The 20870-nt window shown below is 36.3% G+C and overlaps 1 protein-coding gene across 1 annotated transcript; it reads left to right on the forward strand.

Moving 5' to 3' along the window:
* Positions 1-226: 226 nt before the first annotated feature.
* LOC120634632 (adapter molecule Crk) lies at positions 227-13972 on the forward strand. The gene is made up of 7 exons (XM_039905365.1): positions 227-695; positions 3840-3962; positions 6875-7124; positions 10774-10902; positions 11712-11822; positions 12491-12586; positions 13110-13972. The coding sequence occupies exons 1-7, from the start codon at positions 607-609 to the stop codon at positions 13212-13214; spliced, it is 903 nt and encodes a 300-aa protein (XP_039761299.1). The 5' UTR covers positions 227-606; the 3' UTR covers positions 13215-13972.
* Positions 13973-20870: the final 6898 nt, after the last annotated feature.

The following is a 20870-nucleotide window of genomic DNA, read 5'->3' on the forward strand; positions in this document are numbered from 1 at the left end:
GACCAACTAGAATAAATATTCTAGGGTCCGGTCGCGTCGTGTTTGTATCTAATTTGCTCGTTTGTTGGAAGCTTAAATCTGACAGTTTAAGTTCAGTATTGCCATCTAAATAGTCACTTGGAAATCCATTCAACTCGGGCATAGACAACAAACCATTTTGAAAATTATGCGTCAAAATAATAAAAAAATCTACTTTTTGTCTACGCCCCGTCCCATTGCCCGCAACTTCGCGTGTGTGATCCGTGGAACATTATTTATAATTTGGTCTAATTATAGTTTTATTTCACATAACGCGCCCCAAAGTTTAGTGAAAAAGGTGCGGTTGTTTGCGAACGGTGTATCTACGCGAAACGCTCCCGAAACATGTGTTTCGATGTCAATATAAAGTTTGTGAATTGATGACACTGGCGAGTTTGTAAGCCAGTGGACAATTCGTAATTATTTCTGATAGCAGTTATTAAATTGTTAATGGATTGTTCGGGGAATTTGCGGGAACGTTTGCGGGCGATGTGCCGACAGCGTATGAATCTGGGATAAGTGTATTCTGTGATAGCGGGAGTGTGAATTACTGAAGTCCATTTCCGGTGGTATCGTTATGTATCGTCGATGAATTGTGATCGTTTAGGCGTGATTTTAAACGGCGGGATGGCGAACTCTACCATCGGAGCAACGTTCGATGAAAATGACATGTCCAGGTAAAAAAAATGTGCATTAGCTTGGAAATCATGGTCTTATAAGAATCCCAGGCATCTAGCAACTAGGATTGCAAAAATAGTTGCGAAGCTCTTTACGAAAATTGCAATTTATTATGGTTTTCGAAGTAAAAAAATAAACTTTACGATAGTATTTATTTATAACCAACAGAAACACCTGCTCTAAAATACAGGAAAAGGAAATATTAGGATTTTAACTTTCCTCAATGTATGGTCAAACATACAAACTCTTCTGTTTTAGAATATTCATCTATTCATTAGTTATAAACCTTATAGTGTCCTGCTGCTGGACACTGGTCTTCTGTCTCATATAGTATTTAGATATTATTTCCATACTTAGGGAGTAGATAAAACCATGGGAGAAGATTGTTGTTTCCCTGTGGAGAAAAAACCCTCATGTCCCATGCTAGCTGTGTTGTGGGCAAATGAGTGAAAAAAAAAACTTCACAAATAGATAATAGAAAATACCATAAATACTACAAACAATATCTCTGTGCTAAATTTCACCCAGATCTGTTCACCCACTCTGGTGTTTGAGTAATAAGCATCCATCAATTTAAACTTTTGTATTAATAATATAAATAAAAATATTAATTTTTAATTTTATTAACAAAAAAATACAAGGGTCCGACAATTGTAACAAACAATCCCGATAATTCTTTGTAGACAGAAAATTGTAAGTTATGCTCCAAAATGCCCAGCGAGGAAATCTATATCATTAAAGAGTTATTTTTACATATTTTGTTTTAGATAAAAACAACTTTTATACTGATGTACTTTACTCTATGAATTTAATGGTTAAAACCTTAGACCAGTTTATTTACATATTTAATTACTGACATTATTGACTGGCAACATTAAAATAATGTATTTTCATCTGCAATAAAAATATCATAATGGTGTCTGTTTATTCAACAAAGATCACACGATTAAGAAATTCTTCTTTTTTCAATATTTCTACAGTGATTGGCATAAACAAAAATACTTGTTTTAAAATTCATTGGGTATTATAATTACATTTTTTAATATGCTCATATGATTGTGCAGCCTGGGGCAAATTTTGTCCATGTCCTTTAGTCTTAAAAATTTGTTTACCCACAAATGTAAGATCAATTAACAGGATAGGCAGTGCCTTTTTGTACATATATACATCAGCATGCCATCATAATCTTTCAAAGTGAGGTTTAGACTCAGCCAAGCTGTCAGTGTTGCCAAGTTTTGCATAATGCCAGTAAAACCAATTCATATTAGGTTTATGAGCAGTTTTATTACTGCCCTATTTTCTTAAGACAGGTTAACTGCCAGTTTAAAAAGCCATAATAAAATAATAAGGCCATGCCATAATATAATAATAAAGCCATAATAAGTTAATAACTTGGATACAACAGTGTTGTGTTTTGTAAATAAGAATTGGATGGGCAATAAATTTTGTTAGATAATTTTTAGTATTTATTATTACTTAAAAAAAAACCCCTCATTAATAGAATGTTTAATGTCTTTAATTTAGGCCAATAATGCTTGTGTGATGAATATGAATGTTTTTCAGGGACTATCTGTATATTATAAGTATTTATGTGTATTATATTCATAAATATATTCATCAGCTATCTTAGCACCCTTATCACAAGCTACACTTACTTTGGGGCTACATTGCTATGTGTGTTTATTAAAAAATATATTAAATCACAAATCCCCCTGAAAACCACATGACCAAAACTGTCATTAATATTAGCTCTCGACCCATGTGCTGTGTGAAGAACCAAACAAACTTTGATGTCCATAATATTGAATTATATCTAATTAACATATTAGAGAGAAACCACCAACCAAACATCCAATTAATTATATAGGACTAGATAATGATGGTGTATTGTTCACAAATCTCTTACCTCTAAATTGACAGCTCTTAAAGTAGTGCTGTGTTGCAGAAAAGATTAGTAGTATTAAAAGACTTTTTCTTTACTAGTTTAGTTTAGATATTTGAGCACAATTGAATCATGACCATTATTTTTTGTACACAAATCTCTTACCTCTAAATGGACAGCTCTTAAAGTAGTGCTGCGTTGCAGAAAAGGTTAGACTTTTTCTTTACTAGTTTAGTTTAGAGATTTGAGCACAATTGAATCATGACCGTTATTTTTTGTATACAAATCTCTTACCTCTAAATTGACAGCTCTTAAAGTAGTGCTGTGTTGCAGAAAAGATTAGCAGTATTAAAAGACTTTTTCTTTACTAGTTTATTTTAGAGATTTGAGCACAATTGAATCATGACCATTATTTTTATGAATTATTCAGAATTTCATCTAAACAATCTTGCTCATACTCTACAATTTTGTGCTATAATTTTGATTTGCCATTGATGACTATATAATACGATTCATAACTATCTTTATAAGAATGAAATATGTATGTCATAAGTGTTGGTAGCCGAATGGGAAAGACATCATTCTCCAACATTTTTGAATTATGTCATATAAAATATTAGTTGCTTTAATGATGGAGAAAATAGTTGTGAGAAAAACTGCTTGCCTAAGAGTTATCAATAAAGAGTAATAAATAAATAAGGCCAGTGTGATAAATATGGTCTAAACCATTTTGATATGGGATTTTCTGCCTATAGTGGATTGATAATGATGATTTTATTTATAATCTCTTTTTTAACACTACAAGAAAAAAAAAACAGAAGAAGAATAAATAAAACAGACAAAAGCAGTATACAAAAGGTGGTCATAACGCTTAGTAGAAATCTCTGTGAGGCAACCTTAGGAAAAGGACAACATTTGGATGATGATGTCTCACAAGAAACTTTTATTTTAAGCACATACATCTAGGGTGCGAATAAATAAATATACTACGACAATACACACATCGCTATCTAGCCCCAAAGTAAGCATACCTGTGTAATGAGTTATGGGTACTAAGATTGCTGTTGAATATTTTTTTATGAATGAAATACACATAAATACTTATAATATACAGATAAACACCCAGAAATTGAAAAACAATCATGTTCATTACACAAACATTTTCCAGTTATGGGAATCGAACCCACGGCCTCGGACTCAGAAAGCAGGGTCGCTGCCGACTCGCCAGTCTTATTTAAACTACTGTTTAATTTTGTTACAGCTGGTACTTCGGTGGACTGTCGCGGGTGGAGGCCACAGAGCTCCTTTTAAATGAGACTGAACGGGGAGTATTCCTTGTGAGGGACTCTAAAACTATACACGGGGATTATGTGCTTTGTGTCAGGTAAGTCCTTACTAGTTTAGGATTTTAACTCTCTCATATTCACTGTTTAGTTTAGGATTTTAACTCTCTCATATTCACTGTTTAGTAGACGGCCGAACTCTCCTGAATTTTTGTCAGAGATTGTCTGACTAGTTTTGAACCCTCATAAAGTCAAAAGTCAAAGTCAAAAATATCTTTATTCAAGTAGGCCCACAGGTGGCACTATTGATGCGTACATAAGAACCACACGGTAGTGAGATGATGGCGATAACCACATTCGTAAACTTAAAACTAAAGCTACGAGGGTTCCAAACGCGTCCTGGTAAGAAGCCCACAACAAACTTAGCCGGGTGTTTTTTTTTTTTTTTTTTGTTATCACCATCTCACAATGTCATTTTAAATTATTAGAAGAGCAACCTGGTTAGAGCAATAATTTACACCCAAGCTTTTTTATCGTTTACGTAGTCCTTTATACTATAATAGGACTTTTCTATAAGCTTACGTTTAATACAAACTTTGAACTTTTTAAGAGACATCTCCAAGATGACAATTGGTAGTTTATTGTAGAATTGTATGCAATTTCCTTTAAACGAATTATGAATTTTATGTAACCTAGTATATTGCACTGTAAGTTTATTCTTACTTCTAATGTTTAAATTATTGCAGTCACATTTTTTCTTAAATTTAGAAATGTTTTTATGAACGTACATTAAATTTTCAAATATGTACTGACTATACACTGTCATTATTTTAAAATCTTTAAATTTATCTCTCAATGACTCTCTCGGACCCATTTTGTAGATAGAACGAACAGCCCTCTTCTGCAGCACGAAAGTAGTGCTAATATCAGCAGCATTACCCCAAAGTAAAATTCCATATGACATAATGCTGTGAAAGTAACTAAAATATACCAGTCTCGCAGTTTCTACGTCGGTCATATGGCGTATCTTCTTTACCGCATAGGCAGCAGAACTAAGCCTGTTCGATAAATTATTTACATGAGGGCCCCATTGAAGTTTAGAATCTAACGTTATTCCTAGAAAAACTGTCGTATCCTCCAGTTTCAGTTCCTCATTATTAAGTAGTACAGTGGTTTTCACGTGTTTAACATTAGGTAAAGTGAATTTTATACACTTGGTTTTTTTTCCGTTAAGAACCAAATTATTAGCTTCAAACCACTGTACCACTTTAGCGAGAGAGTTGTTTACGTCGTCAAAAGCTAGTTCACGTCGATTTATTTTAAAAGTCAGTGATGTATCATCGGCAAACAGAACTATCCCGTGTTTATCCTTGGCAAGGTAAGGAAGGTCATTAATGTAAATAAGGAACAGAAATGGTCCTAATATAGACCCCTGTGGGACACCTATTTTCATAACTGATCCATTAGACCGTTTTCCATTCACGTCGACTTTCTGAATTCTATCGCGTAGATAGTTACTCATTAAGTCTAGAGCTACACCCTGAATTCCATAGTGGTGTAGTTTCCTAACTAACGTTTCGTGTTGAACACAATCAAACGCCTTAGATAAGTCACAGAACACACCAAGTGCATCACGTGACTCCTCCCAGGCTTCAAATATGTTTTGTATTAGCTCAACACCTGCGTCGATTGTTGAGCGACCCCGTGTGAAACCAAATTGCTTAATATGAAGTAAATTATACTTATGAAAATGGTAAAGTAATTGATTTAAAATGAGTTTTTCAAAGATTTTACTGAAAGTGGGTAGTACGGATACTGGTCTAAAGTTAGTGGGGTCAGAAGTACTACCCGATTTAAACAATGGAACTATTTTACTAAGTTTCATTAAGTCAGGAAACACACCACAATCTATACAATTATTAAATATTAAGGCTAAATCGGGTGCAACAATATCAATTAATGATTTGACAACGTTTACGGAAATGCCCCACAGATCATTTGTTTTTTATTAATTAATAATTTAAAGGCTTTAATAACGTCAGAGCCACTAACATGTGTGAATTTAAAAGAATGGTTACACTCAGGCACATTTTCCTTTAATAGAGAGAGAGCCATATCTGGTGAAGAGTTTAATGATTCTGTTGTGGAGACGGGAATGTTGGTAAAGAAGGTTTCGAAAGCAGTAGCCACCTCGAAATCTGTTGTTAAGGCTTTATTATCTACATTAAGTTTAAAGTTAATATTTCGTGGTGTTACTCTTCCCGTCTCCATCCGCGTCGCGTCATAAATTCGACGCGACGCGGTACGACATACACGCACGGATGTGAAGAAAAAGAAAAAACACTTTACTTCACGTAAACACACAGGAAAAGAAACATTAAGGAGTATACAGTAAACAATGTAGACATGCAAAGGCGGCCTTATTGCTGTAAGCAATCTCGGATATGCTTATTAAACAGTAAATTTTTCTTAATATGTAGTTGTTGCCCGTGACTTTGTTAGCGTACGAATTTTTATGTGTTTACCTATGTTACTTTGTGACCCCTGAACGGCAGCAATGGAATTGTACAGAAAAACTACTCCGAAACCACACACACACACCACAAACACACACAAACACACTCGAACCTCGGATGTCTAGTGATTTAAGTGATTCCTAGAGAAAAAATACGTTTCACGAAATATTGTGTCATGTCTAACAGCATCAGGCCCCGTCTCAAGTTACGACACCGATTCGGCAGATCGCAAAGTTAAGGGGACTTGTAAACTAACACTTGACAGATGAAAAAAATGAAACCCATACGAAAAATAAAAAATATTATAAACCAAAAAAAAACAAAATACCACACCTTGTGGCAAGAAACATAGACAAGTTAGATTATAAGGTCACCTAGTGAAAATCGATTGGTGAAAGGTAAATCTTCATTGATTATGCGTCACTCACTTAGGCGTTGCCTTGTCTTTTTCATTCAAGCGAATTCATCGACATCCCATTCATCGTTGTTGCCCGCAGGGAGGACCGCGTGTCACACTACATCATCAACCGCGTGGTGTCGGCGGACGGCAGCACGCGGTACCGCATCGGCAACCAGCTGTTCGCGGACATGCCGGCGCTGCTGTCGTTCTACCGCCTGCACTACCTCGACACCACGGCGCTGGTGCGACCGTTGCCGCAGGCCCGCGCCAAGTCGGCGCCCGCCGCCCCGCCGCAGCCGTTCCACGTGCTAGAGGTCGTCGTCGCCAAGTTCGACTTCGATGGCAGTGTGAGTATCCACCAACATTCAAAGAAATTCAAAATTCATTTATTTCAAGTGGGCCAAGTGCATCTGTGGACACACTGTACGCAGCGAACATACAGCGCCCTGCGAGTTCAGTACAACAAGGGTTGCTAAGGGCGGTGTTGAAGAAGCCACGACGCTGCAGCGCGTCAGAGATGTTTGCGGATGCGCGGGTAGATGATTCCTACGCGATCATCCGCAAGCGTGCTGCGTCAATGATGAGCAGGCTATAGAGCAGCACCAACGCCCTCCTCAGTACACGTGCATGCAGGCTGGGCAGCTCTCTCTGGGGGTGCTGGGATGGTGTGCACACGCGCTATAGGGGGGGCTCAGTTAGACTATAAGGAATTTTGTGTATAGAATAAGGTTATTTTTATTTGTTAAGTACTAACATAGGTTTAACTACATTGTTTTAATAGCACGATATGGACAAATATCCGAATTATTTAGAAACATCAAGTCAGTTTGTTTGTAGTGAGTCTACCACCAGTTCGGAAGGCAGATTCCACCGAGAAGAAGCCGGCAAGGAACTCAGCAGATTGGTCTTATCCAATATCATTTTATGGTTTAACAATCTTTAGAATTTTTCTATCTTGTGAGAGACGAGAGCGGAGTGGCCTGTTTCCAAAACGCCGAAAAGGAATCGTCAAACTTGTAGCATAAGTACTTTTGAAACGTCCAGTCAGTCAGTCTGTCTGTAGTGACTCTACCGCCGGTTCGGAAGGCAGATTCCACCGAGATGAAGCCGGCAAGAAACTGAGCAGATTGGTCTTATCCAAAATCAATGTATGGTTTAACAATCTTTAGAATGTTTCTATCTTGTGAGAGACGAGAGCGGAGTGGCCTGTTTCCAAAACGCCGAAAAGGAATCATCAAAATTGTAGCATAAGCACTTTTGAAACGTCCGGTCAGTCTGTCTGTAGTGACTCTACCACCGGTTCGGCGGCAGATTCGACGGAGAAGAAGCCGGCAATAAACTTAGCAGCTTGGTCTTATCCAACATCATTTTACGGAATTCTATCCATTGCCGACAATCTAGCAAAATGACTAGAAAATTGAAGGCCGATTGGCGCAGTGGGCAGCGACCACTTTACCACAACATTCGCAAATATGTCAGAGAATTTCTAGAGACGTATGGTTATTTACGTCATGTAGCCCACTACGTGACATATATTATAACTGGGTTAGGTTTTTTTTCCCGTTTTATTTATAAAACGGGTATGTGGTGATTAAAGTTTTAGTCATAACTATAGCAGAAACCAGTGCCATAGTTACCATCTATTTCGGTTCGCTATTCGAGGGCTTCCGCCATGATCGCAGGAGTAATACTAACCTACCTATCCATTTAAATGATTTGTGCGCTTGGATTCATTCGAATGTAATTTGTTGCGAAGCGTAACGTAATAGCTACTTTATCTTAGCATTGAAAATAGTTGTACAAGGGCGGCGTTTTTTTTATTTTTTAATGTCTTATTTTACATGTAATGTACGCATCAAAAGTGCCATCTATGTGCCTATTTGAATAAAGAAATATTTGACTTTGACTTTACACTTTACATTGGTGGACTCCGCACACCTTTGAGAACATGGAAAACTCTTAGGCGTGCAACTTTGAAGCAAGTTATATTTAAATTGCTTAAAAGACGCATAAATTAGAAAGGTTAGAGGTGCGTGCTGGGATTCGAACTCGGTACCCCGAAATTGAAGTCCTACCCACTGGGGCTATCGCCGCTACAACACGCTATTTGTTAGAACTTATCTCGGAATGTAGATACTACCGCCATGATTTTTCTGCAGTCGAGCAGCATAGCATATAGTACGGTAGCTATGGTGATACGCTCGACCGTAACAATAGGAAGATCTTCCTCCGAGCGGGTGATCGTGCTCGGGCACAGAGGTCCGACCATTCGTCTTTGGAAGTTGTATATATGGTCAATGTTTGTGAACACTTCGTTAGCGCGATACAGGATCTTCTTGGCGACATCTAGTTTAGTGATGTGAAGACCGCTACGCTATGTTCAAGAGTGTGGTAGCCGTTGGTGGAGTGTCCACAAACATAAAGACTTAACGTTTCAAAAGTGCTTTGACGGCATATTACAAGTATTTATGTATATAATTCATATAAATATTCCAGTCATCTTAGTACGCATAACACAATTTTTTTAATTTGGTCTAACTATAGGCAAATGAGGCATACCCCGCCCACAGGTTTTTTTAATTTATTTTTTAACTAGCTGTTGCCCGCGACTTCGTCTGCGTTTGTTTTTGTTTTTGGATGTGGCATTAAATTTAGTTGTACATCTAAAAAAATTAAAGTATTCAGTATCGCTAAGCCTTAAATGAGGGGTTTGCTGCTGTCCGCTGAGGAGTTCTGTCCTCTATCTCCAACCACAGTTTGGGCAAAATTAAACACATATTATAACCTCTTTGGTAGAAAAATTATTATTTAAATCTGCTATAATTTGTCGGAGTTATGGTGTAAAATCGTCAAATACTTGTGCCCTCTCCCAAAGGAACCGAGCTTAATGTCGGGATAAAAAGTATCCTATATTACTTCTAACACTAACAAGAATATGTGTAAAAAGTTTCATGAGGATCGGTTCAGTAGTTTTTGAGTGAAAGCGTAACAAACAAACTTACATTCACATTTATAATATTAGTATGGATTAGTAGGGATAGGGATTCCACTACAAACATTTAAAAAACCAAACTGATTGCAAAAACGTAAGTAGGTAACTCAGAGTTGTACCATGTGCTGTTAAAGAATGTCCTGATTCGGAAATTGAACTTCCCATGTGAAGCCATTTTGCAGCATTTTGGCCGCGCGAGAAATTTGTAACAGTCAATTATGTTTCAGCCAAAACTATCTCTCATGACTATAGACTAAACATCGCTGGCTACCGTCTAAAAGAGTAACCTAGAGTAAACAACACAAATAAAAACCCGTGCCGTTTAAAATAGACATTGCGAAATTAATTCTAAACTTACGTTCGTTCTGGAAGATCTATGATATAGAAACTGAACGAATTGGACTGAAAAAGATTCGTGTTCATCACTCAAACATTTTCCAGTTGTGGGAATCGAACACCGACATGTGGACCGTCGAACACCTCGATACCAGCTACTCAAAATTCAAAATTCATTTATTTCAAGTACGCCTAATTAATAAGCACTTATGAAACGTCAAGTCTGTTTGTAGTGACTCTAACACCGGTTGGGAATGCAGATTCCACTGAGAAGAGCCGGCAAGAAACTCAGCAGATTGCTCTTTTCCAATATCATTTTAAAGTTTAACAAACTTTAGAATTTTTCTGTTTTGTGAGAGATGAGAGTGGAGTGGCCAAGCAGCCTTGTCGTTTAGGAATTCATCAATCGTGTAGTAACCACGATTTATTAAATGTGTTTTAATATATTGTTTAAACTTAGGTAAAGGTAGATCTAACCTTCGGTATCATGTTATAAAAGCATATACCCATCCCCACAAAGGATTTCTGTACTTTTCTCAGACGATATGCAGATATCACTAATTTATGTCCGTTTCTACTACTATAGTTCGATACTCCTATTATAGTTCGGAGTATGTCTAAACTTTCCCATCAGGTTCGTTATATGATGATGTCGGTTGGTTCAACAGGACGCGGACGATCTTCCGTTTCGACGCGGCGAGAGGTTGATGGTGATCAACCGAGACGAGGAGCAGTGGTGGACGGCGCGAAACGTGCAGGGCAAGACGGGCTCCATACCTGTGCCCTACGTGCAGAGGGTGAGTGAATCACATCAGCAGTGGCGTGCACTTCTTACATACACGAAAGCACTGCCCTTAAATTTTTGTATAACTCATAGAGTGGTGGGATTTTTCAGTTTTATGCCATCTTCCTACTTTATGCATAACCTGGTCAAAAACCCTGTGCACGCCACTGCATATCAGTCTAGTTATCAGTGGCGTGCATAGAGGGTATGCAGACGATATAAAATGAAGAAAATCCCCAGTACGAGTTAAAAAAAACTTAAGGATAGGCATTGTAAGAGTTATAAAAAGCCTACCCGTACGTATTAACCATTCTTACTGGAGATTTTACAGTGGCGTGCATAGAGGGTATGCACTTTAGGCTACTTTAGAAGGCCGATTGGCGCAGTGGGCAGCGACCCTGCTTTCTGAGTCCAAGGCCGCGGGTTCGATTCCCACAACTGGAAAATGTTTGTGATGAACATGAACGTTTTTCAGTGTCTGGGTGTTGTTACTTTATATGTATATCATAAGTATTTATGTATGTTACCTATTCATAAAGATATTTATCAGTCATCTTGGTACCCAAAACACAAGCTACGCTTACTTTGGGGCTAGATGGCGATGTGTGTATTGTCGTAATATATTTATTTATTTATGTCCCAGACGGCAACATCTAGTAAAGAATATTTGAATTTGTCTATGTTTTAATTTTACAGTTTTGAGTTTGGAAAACTGCTTATAAAATGGTATTCTTTATATAAAGAATGTTACAGTTCGAATTTTAAATTAGCTTTTTTTGAGTTTGGATTTTTTAATTAATTTGTCTGTTATTGTAATCCCAGCTGCTGGACCCGTCGGGAGTGCCGTACCCGGCGACGGAGGCCATGAACCAGCTGGGAGACCCGCCCAGTCCGCCCAGCAACAAGCAGCCGCAGAAAGGCACCAACATGCAGGTATCTTTGAGTCTGTGCTGTTCCTCTGAAGCTCATGTTCTAACGAGGCTACATTTTTATGTAGTACACAACTATGTCTTGCTTTAACAGATAAGAGTGACGTAAGACTAAGAACGCCTAGTGACCATTTTCACTAACATGGTAAACTAAAGTTTTAAAATTAAACTTTTCGTGGCTAATCAACATTTCTTTAAGTATAGTTCAACGGGAACATCGTATCGACCCATTACCGGCCCACTGCAGGGCACGGGTCTCCTCCCACAATGAGAATGGGTTAAGGCCGCAGTCCACCGAGCCGGCCCAGTGCGGATTGGTGGACTCCACACACCTTTTTGAACATTATGGAGTACTCTCAGGCATGCAGGTTTCCTCACGATGTTTTCCTTCACCTTTAAATCAAGTGACATTTAAATTACTTAAAACGCGCATAACTAAGAAAAGTTAGAGGTGCGTGCTGGGATTAGAACTCGTCCCCCCCGAAAGCGTAGTCCAGCTCCTACTCAGTGGGCTATCACCGCTGCAACGGGTGCATACCACGATAATCGACGACTCGACGATTTCGACCCAGTTGCACGGATCGTGGTCACGACGTCAGAGACACCCACGCACGCACACGCACACACGAACACTAGCGCGCGCGCTTATATCAACCGTTGGTCATGTTCCAGCGGACACTGCCTGCGATGGCGCGGGTGCGACAGTCGCGAGTACCCAACGCGTACGACAAAACAGCACTCAAGCTACAGGAGGGAGATATAATTAAGGTAACATAAACACATAGTTACATACTACAAAAATAATTATTCAAATCGGTTATAATTTGTCGGAGTTATGGAGTAAAATCGTCAAACACTTTCATCCCCTCTCCAAAAAGGAACCGAACTTAATGTCGGGATAAAAAGTATCCAATATTATTTCTAACACTTCTAAGAGTATGTGTACAAAGTTTCATGCGGATCGGTAAAGAAGTTTTTGCGTGAAAGCGTAACTAACAAACTTACATTGACATTTATTATACATAGCATGTTCCGTGCTACAATCTGCTATTCTATGGCATTCAAATTCTTCTTATTTCTTTCATTGTTGGGACTTGGGATTTTGTGCTTACATATATCCCCGCATTTGTAATAAAAAATAGTATCTGCAACCCGTGCGATGTTGTCGATCGCATAAGAGCAGTTGAACAAACGAGCGAAGCGAGTGCGTTCATTCGCTCAAGTTCACTTATCGCACTTGTTGCACAATATACTAATCCAATAATACATTAAATAAACTTTTCAATTCCAGGTGACAAAAATGAACATCAACGGACAATGGGAGGGAGAGCTCAACGGCAAAGTGGGACACTTCCCCTTCACGTATGTCGAGTTCCTGGACGACGTACCCAGCTAAAGTGAAATCAAAACCGAAAAGTGTTTTAAGTGTCCCACAAAAGTGATTTAGTGAATCCAAAGCGAATTAAATCCCTAAGTGATTTGATAATACAAAAGTGATTTTTTAAATCTTAAAGTGAATTAACAAATCAAGAGTGATTCAAAACGATGGATATTCAAACGAGTCGTAAGCTGTTTATAATGACATTATGAGGAGATTATTTGAGATACTTCTAATCTATATTCTTAATATAAATAGAGGACAATATTATTTGTGTAATAAGTTATGTCATTTTAGATGTTATTAGTGAATCAATTTCCATAATCAATTCAGGCATTGAAACTTCCACTTTAACTCTCGATTCATGTCTTTATATACCTTAAGTATACAATGTTCACACTCGAAATTGTGGCTGCGTTTTCTAGTATCGAAATGTAACGTCAAAGTAATTTGGACTTTATTGCGTCTGTGCTAGAGTAACTAATCCTGCCAGTTCTACCAATAGTGAACTAATTTGAGCTTTAACACAAGCTCTGTTCTTTTGTTTTAATACTTTACTACATAATAACTTAAAAATTCATGTATATAGGCGAAACTTAATACCTGGAGGCATTTTCTACCAGTCTAACATTTGGTAAAGTAGATAAATTTATGATTGTGCGTTGATAAACATTTTGTAAAATGAAAACTAATTTGGGAAGATACAACTTCGTAACTTATCATCGTCATCAACATCATCATATCAACCCGTAAGCTGTCCACTACAGGGCACTGGCTCATCCCACAAAAAACATTTAAAGATAGTGCATTGTAAGCGGTGATAGCCCAGTGGGTCTTCTGGAGCTCGACTGGCTGGAGTGATCCAGCGGGGAGCCGCATCAGTAGCCATACGTACAACGGACGGTTCCAGACCAACCAAGTGCGGAAAAGCCCAGGAACAGAAGAAGAAGCCCAGTGGGTAGGAGCTCGGCTTTACTTTCGGGGACCAAGTTCGAATCGCAGCACGCACCTCCAACTTTTCTAAGTTATGTGCGTTTTAATTAATTCAAATATCACTTGCTCCAACGGTAAAGGAAAACATCGTGAAGAAATGATGTTCTCAAAGGTGTGTGGAGTCCACCAATCCGCACTGGGCCAGCGTGGTGGACTACAGCCTTAACCCCTTCTTATTGTGGGAGGAGACCCGTGCCCTGTAATGGGCCGTTAATGGGTTTATATGATGATGATGATATATGTTTTCGGGAAAGATGTACCACTGTTGATTGCAATAACTGTGTAAGGTTTATAGGTTACTTTTTACTCTGTCTTTACAGTATTTAATAGCCAGAAATATCTCTATGATTACAAACACATACTATTTACTTTTACACTATTTTCTTCTAGCCTATAACACACCACTTCTTCTACTTACGGGCTTGTGTACTTTACAACCTTTCATAACAAGCGTGTTTTTGTCATAGGCTGGTACTTAGATATATATATATACAAATACACTAATAGCTAATGTTTTTTTTTTTGCATGTGTAACTCAGTATACATACAGCAGTATAGATCATCTATGGACGTTTTGAAACCTGAAAAGCTTTGGTAATATAGCTTAATGGCAAAAAAGGAAGATATTATTGTATCAGTCCCATCCACCTAAGAATATATGGATTTTTTTTTATGTAATACACAATGTAGAATGCAATAAGTGTGTTGAAGCAGGCTTTCTTAGCTTCTCTTAAATGTTTTTATAATTTTTATTAGTGTTTTTACCCACTTGAAGGAATTATGAATTTTATAAATTTAAAATGCATATAAAAATTTTCGGAACCGACAGAATTCTTCTCTTAATGTGATTATTGATTACTGAGATATAACAAGGATACATTTATTCAATTTGTCAATAGTATTATATTGTATATTGAGACATTATTACCACCAGAGTTATAAAAACTGGACCTAAAAAATGTACTAGGATAGGATGATATAGAAGAGTTATTTACTAATGGCATCTAGACATGACATAATGATCAGAGAGGGTGTGAGCAATTTTGAGGTCTTAAATTAAAGATGGCAGTTGGTTACTCTATCTTTCTGGAATATGGAACAATAATCTAGCAAAATCACTGTCTGTGGTGTGGTGTCAAATAAAAAGTACTTTTGAGTGTGCCTAGTATGAGATTTTATACGATTTTTTTTTCTTCGTCTACCTATTTGCGTGAAATTTAAGCGCGATTTGTATAATACCGGACAACAGTATTGTCACTAGATGGCATTTTTCGATACCATACAAACCGTAGTTAACTTTGATGCTATCAAATAGGTAGAAAATCCCTCACTAGGCACTCTGATTTTAACCTAAGCTAAAGGCTTAGTCTATTATAAGTTTGTATGTGAATTAGTAGAAAACCCGACTATACAGATTACTCTAAACTTTTGTTATATCAACATATTATTCTGCAGAACATGAACATTATCCTGCAGAATAATGTCTTGATAATAATATCAAGATAATACAGACTTTAAAAATAATATCTTGATATACCAAAAGTCTCAAATCACTCATCTAGAGTAATCTGTATTTCTACTCATTCACATACAAACTTATAATAGACAAAGCCCTTAGCTTAGGTTAAAATCAGAGTGCCTAGTGAGGGATTTTCTACCGATTTGATAGCATATTCATTAAATTTAATTTCAAGCTTCAAATGTCCCCTGATCCATAACAAACTCGGTTTTTGGTCTCAAACACACCACAATCCATTTTGCAGATTAAGCTTTCAATGAAGCTTTCAAAGAAAGATTAATCTCAACTTTCAGCTGTATTTAGCAAACATACACTCAACACTGTTGACACACTCTCGGACCATAATTTAAATGCCCACCGATTTGGGCTATGTTGTATTATTACCTGTATAAATGTTTGATAATGTCTAACATCTTTTCTCTGTAACTTTATACTTGCATTATACGCACATTTGCATGACTACTTGTATCTTGGCTTTGGAAATATGCTCATTTCTATAAAATATTGTATAATGTTAATTTGCTGTAAGATTAATAGTGATTCATTGTTGTTAAATTATATCTGTTAGAGCCTATGGCCATACCTTAAACATGCGGAAAGAGGTGTGCGATTTAGCATTCTGGTACAATGCCTTGTACAATACCTGATCAAGGTACTAACTGATCTAAACTGTAGGTTAAATAGCTCGCTGACCTGATTTATAAGCTACAGGCAGCTCAATGTTGCCCAATGCAAAGATTGCCTGTTGCTATATTTTTATATTCTGCTTATGTCTTTGTTTTTCTATTTTTCTTCTGTTTCTTCTATCTGTATTGGAGTAAACCTAGTTAGAAAAGCTAACTCTAAAAAACTTAATTCAGCATACTGTTATTACCTAATACAGTATTAGTTTAATATTGGTGGTGTTTTTTTCCAAAATTGTAATCCTTATTTTTATTACAGAAAAATGTCAGATTTCTTGCTTGGGTTTACTTTTGCTGCTATTGAAATTGGGCCTCAGTTGTCAAGCAATGACAAAAGTTAATAATGAAAATAAAAATTTTAAATTAACGACGTTTATTATTATTTAAATATTATGTACCAAAAATATTCAAAAAAGTTTTTTTCATGCACACTCTGAATGTTTTTTTCTTAAATAAATAATTGTCAGAAAATTAATGTAAACTAAGCTAAAAATAAACGCAAGTTGAATCGGTACCGACATTTACGAAATTTTATTTAAATCGTTTAGTGATAATAAATTTATTTAATTGATTTTCTTATTAGTATTTTTCGACTTGTAGCACACTTGCAATGGCATACTAATGGGCCTTAGTCATATATGGTCTAAAATAACATTGATTCTTCACTATTATCGTATTATTAATAATAAAAAATCTCATAAAGACCAATTTTCTATTTCTCTATGCTTTTAAAAAACATTCATTACATTATAACTACCTGTACTGTAACTACCTTAGGCTAAGAAACAATATTTTTTCCTTGACTAATATAATTATATGCTCGCAAACGCATTTTTAACTATTGCAATTGCACCGTTTTTATGACAATGCAAATAATTAAATTGGTACAAGTTTGTATAAAATTTTTTAACTACGTAGGCTGAATTATTAAGTACACTTGTGAGCAATAAATTTGACTCTCCTTGACTTGTTAGATAAGTTAAACTTAATTTAAGCAAACAAGCCACCAAGCTATTGGAATTGAATAGAATTCGATTTTATTGCTTGCTAGTGTACAGCTCTAAGTTATTAATAAAACAGCTATGATGACTAAGTAATTATAAGGAATTTTAAACAACTGTTGCTCCAAATTAAGGAATTGACAATGTTACATCGAAATAATTATTAATAATCATAAAATATCTTGTAATTGTTATGAGCTGTATGTTATTATATGTGACAACAAATTGGTAATAGAGTTATGGACATAGAAAAAATTGCTGCTCACTATTTTGTACATTAACCTTGAGTGGGCAACTGCCATTGATGGGTAATCTTTTCTATATGAAGGAAACTCCAGTTTTAGCCCCATGTATGAGATATAGGTTTAAGTCATGTCCCAAAGAGTTGTGCACAGGATTCTTTACCAAGGTATCAACATTAGGATCAAAAGGGATTCTCAGGGTAAGCCGAGATTTGTTAGTATTGGATTTTACCATAAACATATATAGAGTCCATCCCCAGGTCTTGAAGAACATGTTATGCCGTAGAAACCACTACCTCGCAATAGAGCAATGTGTATGATGGTAGTTATAATTGGTCGACTAACCTAACCTAACTGTTTATTCATTGTTGTCTGGTTTCTCCAGACTGTCAGAGTTGGCAACTAATAAATATTTACAGAATAGTGCTGGTTTGTTTTCAAGTTTGGTGTACAAAAGAATGAGAACCGCAATCACACTGAAAAGGTGGCACAAAAATGTTAATAGTACAAGAAGACTTCTTAGTCGCTACCCAAATATTATCTTTAAGCATCTACATAAGAAATAGTTTGCACCCTGGGAAATCCCCAAATTTAAGAGAGAAATTTAATTAAAGAATTATAGGCAACAGCTGCATATTGTAAAATCTAAATTTGTATGTTTCAAATGTATGAATACGAAATTTGTATTTTTGAATAACTTGCTGTTTCACAACTGCCTGCTTTCCGGAGTCTCTGAATGATTACCTACAGTGCCTGAAATAAATTTGTAAGGTGACTAAAACTTCTTCCTGTATAAAACTAGGATTTTTTTTGTAAACAATATCATGTATTATCAATTGTTGTGTACAACAAACAAGTGTTTTTTATTAATTCCACTAATACATATAATATTTAATATTATACATAATACAGATATATTTCACAGCTTGTTACCGCTGTAAGGACATATCGCCTTTGAAAAAAAAAACGTTATGTAAAGCACTAAAATATAGCTCTTCCAAAATAATATGATAGTCAAATATTTTTATAAATAAAAAAAAAATAATCAATTGCTGATGCAAGAAAAGTATTAAGATAAGTAGGTGTTAACTGTTGATTGGTGCAGATTTTCATGTACACTAAATTCAGACTGAACGTGAATTTTAGTTTAGTTGGTCCGTTTATGTTGAAGTTATAGTTTTGTCTATTCTCATGGCTGGTAATTGAAAGAAAAACTGTTCAGACAAGAAAATAATAGTGAAATGGAAATGTGAAACTCTGAAACCTGTAAAACGACGCTACTAGCCTAGCGTACCATGTCATATGACCCAGCCTGATTGTATCTTGTGAAGTTACTTTGCTTAAAGTCCTTGACGTCCCCAAAATAGGAATTAAAGTTCTATAACACAAGCACCAACAATATAAAATGAATACTGATTTAAGCCATCATTGCATAGACAGTAAGAAAAATTTTTATCACCCTAGGGATGTAATTCACCGGTCCACCGCCTAAACATGGCAACAGGGAAAAGGGGAAATTTACAACCTTTTGATATAACACTTATATATGTAGTTTGGAATCTGTGTGCCCGAACTTGGGGAGTGGAAGAAACTGGAAGTAGACAAAAATTTTGTCCTTTCCCTGTAGAGAAAATGTCTCTGATCCATGCTAGCTGCGAAGGCCCATATAACAAAATACAAATACAAAAAAATATATATATTTTTTTAATTATTGTTCTTTACCTGATATATTGTTGTAATGTCCCCGTAAACTAAGTTAAAGTAATTTTGTTATGAACTTAAAACTATTTTGAATCTGACTACTTAGTCTGTATTCTCACAGAATTAAGAATATACAGAAACCGTGTACACCTTAATTGAAGCATCAAAAACCACTCCACTTTAGTAGTGTCCCTAGAACAGGCGGTTAGTCTCTTCATTGAATTTAGCTGTTGACAGTAATTATCACAGTAACACAGAATCTCTGGTAATGGGAAAAGTTTGTGAGCTAGCAACATTCCGTGGGTGTGAAGTGAGATATGCGCGGGGCGTTCTCTCTGTTTTTGGTCACAGTGCACTGCATGCAATAATGGCTGAACGAGGTTTTTGTATGTTCGTAATTCTGTTTGTATTTTTTTACTTAACTAGTTTTTTTAGTGTACACTAAAATTAGTACCAATTAAGAACTGGACAAGTTTAATGACATTTTAAAATATTTTTCTGTTTTTGTTTTATTAAGACTAGAAATTTCAATGCCGACGCTTATTTTAATAAGATACCAAATACTTGTGTTTTTTTTTGTGTTTAAATATGTTTAGTAGCGCAATAAAATGTCTTTTTACTTGACCAGTATGAAGTATTGTAAAATTAAATTAAAATGCTCTATGTTAAATAAATGTACAACCAGGCTGATTTTATTTATTGACTACACAAATTGAACTTTTATATCTTCATCTTTGAGTGCAGGGTAAATTAATTCTTCCAATCAGTAATTTTCCCATAAAAACCTATCTGCTGTCCTACACAATATACTACGACCCACTACGTCGCATCGCTCGCTCGATATTACCTAACTTATTATCGCGTAATATATAAGTTTTTCCGTGGAATCAGAATTTTTGTGTGTCTGAAAAAGTGTTTTTTTTTTTACAAAATTTGAGAAGCAGATTAATAAGTGTCATAAAAAAAGTGTATCTGTGATATATAAAATGAAATAGATACGGTTATTAACAACTGGTGACCCGCCCCGGCTTTGCACGGTTGCAATGAAAGTGTGATTCTATTGTGGAGCAGTTTTGAGTGAAAAAAGGCGGGAGGCTTCGTGCATGGCGGACGCGGTTTTATCAGATTTTTCTTTTGATTTACTATGAACTCGTTTTGGGGAGGATTGTTGTTGTTTGTATTGTGCAGGTTCTTATAGTGCGTGGCTGTTTGTATGCGTGAGTTACATATAATCCTTTGAAGAAATTGCATATATAAGCGGCTAGCTGCTGTGGGAATGGCGCTAGTGCTGCGGTATGTGTAGAATAGACAGCACCAGTTATCGGGGCGAGTTTGTGGCAGATTTGGGGAAATGTTTGGGGGGCCGCGTCCGCCATGTCCGAAGTTTCCCGCCCTTTTCGTCGGTCAATGACTCCTGATATTTTATGTTTTGAGCTTCCCTAACTTATTTTAAACATATAAACACCTGACATTGGCTAATCTGTGTAAAGCCAGAAGAAGAAAAAAAAAAGGTTCAGCCAGTGTTTGTAATGCAA

The sequence above is a fragment of the Pararge aegeria genome, chromosome 24 (genome assembly GCF_905163445.1).
Source record: "Pararge aegeria chromosome 24, ilParAegt1.1, whole genome shotgun sequence".
NCBI lineage: Eukaryota > Metazoa > Arthropoda > Insecta > Lepidoptera > Nymphalidae > Pararge > Pararge aegeria.